The 6,000-nt window shown below is 59.4% G+C and overlaps 1 protein-coding gene across 7 annotated transcripts in view; it reads right to left on the minus strand.

The window, feature by feature from the left end:
- ADAMTS14 (ADAM metallopeptidase with thrombospondin type 1 motif 14) overlaps positions 1–2,773 on the minus strand; it is an 83,104-nt gene extending 80,331 nt beyond the window's left edge. For all 7 annotated transcript variants that reach the window (XR_006886846.1, XR_006886847.1, XM_046649387.1 and 4 more), the window contains exons 1-2: positions 2,459–2,773; positions 321–763 (exon numbers count right to left, since the gene is read on the minus strand). Coding sequence is in view for 5 of the 7 variants with exons in the window: in XM_046649387.1 (XP_046505343.1) it covers positions 321–763; positions 2,459–2,540 (525 nt within the window). In the remaining 2 variants the exon portion in view is untranslated. The remainder of the gene's footprint in view (positions 1–320; positions 764–2,458) is intronic.
- Between the last annotated feature and the right edge of the window lie 3,227 nt (positions 2,774–6,000).

Genomic DNA, 6,000 nt, shown 5'->3' on the forward strand with positions numbered 1-6,000 from the left:
CACCCTCCTCACCCCAGCGTGTGTCTGGGCTCACAGATCCCTGACAGGTGAGTCGTGGTCCTGGTACATCAGCAGATGGTGAGGGGCTGAACAGGATAAGGTACCATCCTAACTCTGCCACTTCACACCTGGCAGAGTGTGGACCTGGGAGCCAGCAGGGCATGCAGGGTTCTCTGTGGAAGGCGGCGAAGCCTCCGCCTGCACACGGTGCCCATAGGAATCCCAAACACAGGGGAGCCAAGGAGAAACCATGTCAGCCTGGCTCAGACGGCCAGGGACTGGGGCGGGGCGTGGGGTGAGGGATGTAGGTTGTTCCTTACCAATCCGTCGCAGTTGCTGATGGCGACAGCTGCCCCAGGCATGCCCGTGACACCCCCAGTATAGACACACTCCCGCCGCAAGGGCTGCCGGAACAGCTCCTGGAAATCCTCCTGCCACTGCACCGAGGCTCCGGGCACCACCAGCCGCTGGTTGGGTTGCAGGTGCAAGTGCAGTTTGTCCCCAAAAATAGTGACGTTGAAGTAGAGGGAGGGGCGCCCCGCCCAGCCAGGCCGCAGGGTTGCTCCTTCAGGGCGCCGGGGGCTTCGGGCCACCCGGAAGTGACTGGAGTGTGACAGTGGTGCGGGTGGCCTGTCCACTATCGCACTCCCTGCGGAGGCTGCTGCTGGCCCTGACACCACGTGGGAGAGGAAGCGTCCCCGAAAATCTGTGCTGCAGGGCACTGTCACATCATAGTCACCAAGCTTTCCGGAGAGGTGCAGCTCTGTTGGAGGTAAACCAAGAGTTACTTCAATGCAGCCTGTGCAGAGGGAAGGGAAGCCAGAAATCCCAAGGGGGCAGGGAGGGATCTGCAAGCCTGAGCATCACCTGGGAGGGACCCCTTGGCCCAAGCTCATCCATTCCCCATCCAGCGCTTCCTGAGCCCCTGGATCTCCGCACCTCGATGAATGGTGTTCAAGTACTTTGTGGACACAAATTGCTCCCTGTAGTCCCCAGGTCCTTGTTAAACTTAGCGGAAGAAAACAAATGATGCCAAACAGTCCTGTCACTCTGGCAACAAGCCTTCCAACCTTGGGCACTTGGAGGAAAGGACTGGAATTCTCCGAATGCCCCCAGGGCAAAGAGAGGGAAGGCCGGACCTGTCCAAACTCCCCCAGTGTGCTGAAGCCACCAGCCCAGCCTGGGGCAGCGCCCTCGTCGCCAAGCTCTGGGAACACAGCTGGCAAAACAAACACACCTAGAAACCCAGGGGATCCTGGGCACGCGTCAAGGAGAAAGGAGGAGCGGAGAGAGAAGGGAGGGGACACAGGCCTGTAGTTTTCCAAGTTTAGAAAGAGAAGTTTTTAAGCAGCACAGTGGCTGCTGAGATTTCTACGTGGCCCAGCCCCAAGCCGGGTAAATATAGATCTTCAAAAATAAAAGGAGGCGCACGGGGTGACCTGCCCACTCGGACTGAATTAAGTGTGAGGTCATGGCCCCACGCTCCAGGCTGCACGCCAGTGGCCCCATCCTCACGCAGCTTTCCCGGAGCCCAGCCAGGCCGGGCAGGAATGACAGCTCCCTGGCTTCCAGGCCTGGTGATTCACGGATACAGTTTGGGAGGAATTTTCATTTCTGTGCGGCTCTATCTCTTGCCTCCCCAACCCCCTTCACGGCACTGATAAGACCTGGAAAATGATGGGTCCTGAAAATGCCCCATGTCCAAAGCAGTTATGGGTGGGGGAGGACTAACCCTCCTCAGGTTTTACCCATTACAGCGGAAGACCCCCCCAACACTTCAGCTAGAGAGATCCTGCTCTGGTACATGAACAGAGCTCACAGACAAGCAGGCACCCTGCCTGGAAATGACTGGAGCCCCCTCTCCATGCTCAGAGCCCCCAGGAAGGCACCCCACACTGCAAGGTGAGGGTGGAGAGTGTCTGGTCTGGGGAGTGAGGGTGTCTGCAGAGAGCGCACAGAGAGAATGCTGGGGGAGAGAAATGTAAGTGTGTTTCCGTGCAGAAGTGTGGGTGAGCGCTGGTGCTCACTGGGGTATAAGATAACCACCTGCCAGAATGATTCTGTGCATGTGACAGACACATGCACACACATACACACACATGCACACACGGATACAAGTTGGAGACAAAGATACTGAAAGAGAAAGACACACAGGAGAGACAGAGAGAGAGAAACACAGAGACAAAGAGACAGATACACAGCCCCTAAGAAGAGGCTCCGTGTTCCCAAATCCTCTCCTGGGATCTCTCTCTACATCTTGTGGCAGAAAGGGAGAGAAATCGCAGAACAGCGTCGGTGGCACATGGGAAAGGAAAGCGAGCTCAGCCCTGGTGTGCGCACCGCCTCCCACCCGCTCCAAAGCTGCTGTCTCTTGGGGCACCCTTGGGCCACCCTGACCCGAGTGCACCCCGGCCCCCACGCGCCCCCACACGCCCCCGCGCGCCCGGCCCGCACTCACCTGGGGTCCGGCTGCCCGCGGCGGCGCAGAGCGCACAGTGCAGGGGCAGCAGGCAGGACAGCAGCGCACCGAGCGGAGCCATGTGGCCGCGCGGGGACGCGGGCCGGGCAGGCGTCCGAGCCCCGAGCCCCAGGCTGCGGGCTAGGCTGGGGCGCGCCTGGGGCTGCTCGCGGGCCGGCCGGCCGGTCTCCGCCTTCTCCGCCGACGCTTCTTCCCGCCTCGCAGCCTCCTGCCCACCCGCTCCCGGCCCCCCGCGCGGCGCCGCCGGCTGGACCGCTGGCTCCGGGCACCCGAGGCTGCCGGCAGGCGAGCGGAGCGGCCAACGCGCCAGCGCCCCTGTGCCAACTGCTGGCCACTCAGCCCGCCCGAGCCGGGACGCTCCAGGACGGGGCCGGAGCCGGGCGAGGGGGTGGTGGGGCGGGCCTTGGGTGGGCACTCTGGCGGGGCGGGGTTGGAGCGAGGGGCGCCGTGCGCCCGGGGGCGGGGCGCTGGGCTGGGGAGTGCGCGGCCGGGCCGGATCGGAAGTGCCACGCGGAACCAGAGCTGGGGCTCCGGGCGTCCTGGGCGCGTGTCCCCTCAAACGCCTGGGCTCCCCTGCAGTGACGGCCGGTAGCCGCTTTCCTTGGGCTTCTCCGCCCCCCTTGCTCAACCGTAGGGCCGGCTCTCCAGAGCCTCGGGCCGAAGAGATGTCTGACTGCGTTTGGGTGGGGAAGTTATGAGCACCCCACCTCGAGAGGGAGCATCTCCTCCTTTCTTTCATAACGGTCTTGATGCCCCCACTGACCTTCGACTCCTTGGATCCACCCATTTTGCAGATTGCGGCTGCCTGCGCCCCCAAGTGCTGTGACTGGCCTGGGTCCTAGTCAAGAGCCGGGGAGCAAGTGAGGGGAGAGCCCTGCTTCGCGGTCAGACAGCCCTGATTGAAGTCCTAGCGGTGAGCCTCCATCTCCGCATCTGTGAAATGGGTGCTAACTGCAGCGCTTAGTAGATGTTGGATAAATGGTAACCGTCGTCTCCTTCCACCACTGGTCCCAATAGCACCTGCCACACAGCCCCGGGTGGGGACAGCCACCAGGTGAGAGTGGGTGCTATTCTGCAGTGTTGCTGAGACCAGCTCAGTAGTCAGGGCAAGCAGCCAGCTCCTGCCTTACTCTGTAAATGTGTTCCTAACAGTTTGCAAATGAACTGCATTTCGGGCAATCCAGGGGTGGGAACTGAAGAAACGAGAATTTTTTTTTAACTGTGGAATAAAGAACCTTTGTGTAAAGTGTATAAAGACCCCTACTCTTTCTGCTTTGAGTTCAAACATTTTGTTGTGGGGCTTTCTTAAAGGAAGGCCAACTCGTGGACAGAAGTTCTCTGACCAGACTTCTCTTGGGAATCCCTTGGTCCCCTGAGAGAGGACTCGGGTTCCTGCCCTCTTCTCCCCACGTGAGGTCTCCCATTCTACACCCTTGCTGGGCTCTGAATGTGCTTCTGCCCTGAGAGCAGAGAGCTGGAATCTTCATCCTCGTGGCCCCAGGACCTGGCTCAGGGCCTCCTGAGAGGCAGTGCTTGTGGAATGAATGAAATGACATCGAGGTTTTGCAGGTCAGTGCATTTATGAAGCAGGTTCAGGCAGCTGAAGTGATGTGTTCCGGGTCTCAGAGCTCATTCGAAGCAGAGCCGGTGTCAGAACCCAGAGTCTGGAGAGAGAGACACGATTAGGAGTCAGGAGACCATTCTAGGCCGGACTTTGCCAAGCACAGGCCATGTGACAAGGGCAAGTCGTTTCCCCCTCTGAGCTGCAGGACCTTGTCTGTCAAAGGGGAAACCGTGAGGGTCACAGGAGGCGTAGACGAAAACCCTGAAGTCCTGTGCAGGTGCAGAGAGTGCTCCACTCCAAGCAACATCAGAGCATCCAGTTGCTTGGAAATGGCACCACCAAGCTGATCGAGATTAAGTTCAGGAAGAGGAGAGTTTCTGCTCCTTTAAGATCTGTGAAGTCAAGAGCCAGACTGTGGTTGTGTGTGAGGGCTGGTGGAGCAAGAATGGGAGGGGTACGTGTGTGTCCGTGGCAGCTTAGAGAAGAGGCTGTGAGATGGCCGGGCTGGATCTGTCTTCATTCCGGCCCTCCGCAAACCCGCTAACTAGCTCAGGATGAAATGATTCTCAGGGTCTCAGTTTTCCCAGCTGCAGAGTGGGGGCCCTGTGGGGACAGGAGGAAAAGTTCTGGCATGGGCTTGCTGATCTTCTCCCTGCCACTGTGACCCTGGACTCCACCCCATCCTTCCTGCCTTAGACTTGGTCAGTCAAGAGGGACAGATACGCTGGGACCCCACAGCCCGCCTCATGAGCAGTGGGCTGGGGCCTTCCCTGGAGCAGAGAGCAGACCTCACCCTGCTTCTCCTCCCCCGCCCCCTTCCCCGGGGCTACAATGGTTGCTTTTGTTGGCAAGTATTGTATGTCCGAGCTCTTTTCCACTGAGGAAGCCTTTGTTAGGAAGAAGGGACAGGGGAGCATAGCTAAGAGTCTGGGCCAGAAGGTGGGGGAAATGGCTGGGTGGCCGGCCCCATTTCTGGGGATGAACAGGGCCAAAGCAAAGAAACCTACGGCCGTCAGCTGGAGACCCTGCTAGGAAGGCACGTCTGGGTTCCCAGTCTCGCCTTGGGATTCTGCACGGGCCAGACCAACTTGGGTGTTTCTCTTGCTGACAGTCTTCAACACTTAACCAACACTCTCTCGGTCCAAGGCCCTGGCGGTGCAGGGGGAGATGCCAACGGTTCACACTGCACACCATCAGCAACCGGTTGGGAGACATGACGGGTGCGTGAGAAAGCCTGAAAACGAGGTAAGACACGTGCTCTAGCTGAAGGAGCAGGGCCACCAGTGAGGGCTATGGGGATTCAGAGGGAGAGGGGCTCAGGAGAATGTTCCATGGAAGACAAGGGTCCGAGCTGAGCCTTCCCCAGGGGAGGTGGAGAGGTCGAAGAGCTCCTGGTAGGGGGCCCAGCCTGCCTAGAGAGAGCACCCCCTGAGGAGGAAGGGAGTCCCAACTTCTACCTTTGAGCATAGACAAAACCGAAGAGTTAGAGCTGGAGGGGCTCTGAGACAGTCTCCAGTCCGGTGTCCCGCCCCCATTTTACCAGTTAGGTAAACTGAGGCCCAGAGAGGGAAAGGAACTTGCTTCTGGTCACACAGCCAGCTTAGAGACCACCTGGTTTAAGAACCAAGGCACCTGCTCTCAGCGGCAGAAGCGCAGCCTCCCCTGGGCACCAGCTCTTTCCCTCCCTTGCTCCACCTTCCAAGATGAAGAGGAGGTGGTTTGAGGTGGCGACAACAAAATCTCCCCATCTCAGGAGGAGTCACAGATGCCCCCAAGGGAGTAAGGGTGTCAGCCTGAGACAGGTCTCTGCAGCAGGAGGCCAGGAGCCCGCTGCAGGGGGTGGGGGTGTGGGTGATGCAATGGGAGGCACAGTTTTGTCACAACTCAGGAGGCCCAGCAGGTGGCTGTCATTTGTAGAGGACCAGCTGCTGTGCTAAACACTTTCTGTGTTACCCTG

This window comes from Equus quagga, chromosome 2 (assembly GCF_021613505.1).
Source record: "Equus quagga isolate Etosha38 chromosome 2, UCLA_HA_Equagga_1.0, whole genome shotgun sequence".
In the NCBI taxonomy this organism is placed as follows: domain Eukaryota; kingdom Metazoa; phylum Chordata; class Mammalia; order Perissodactyla; family Equidae; genus Equus; species Equus quagga.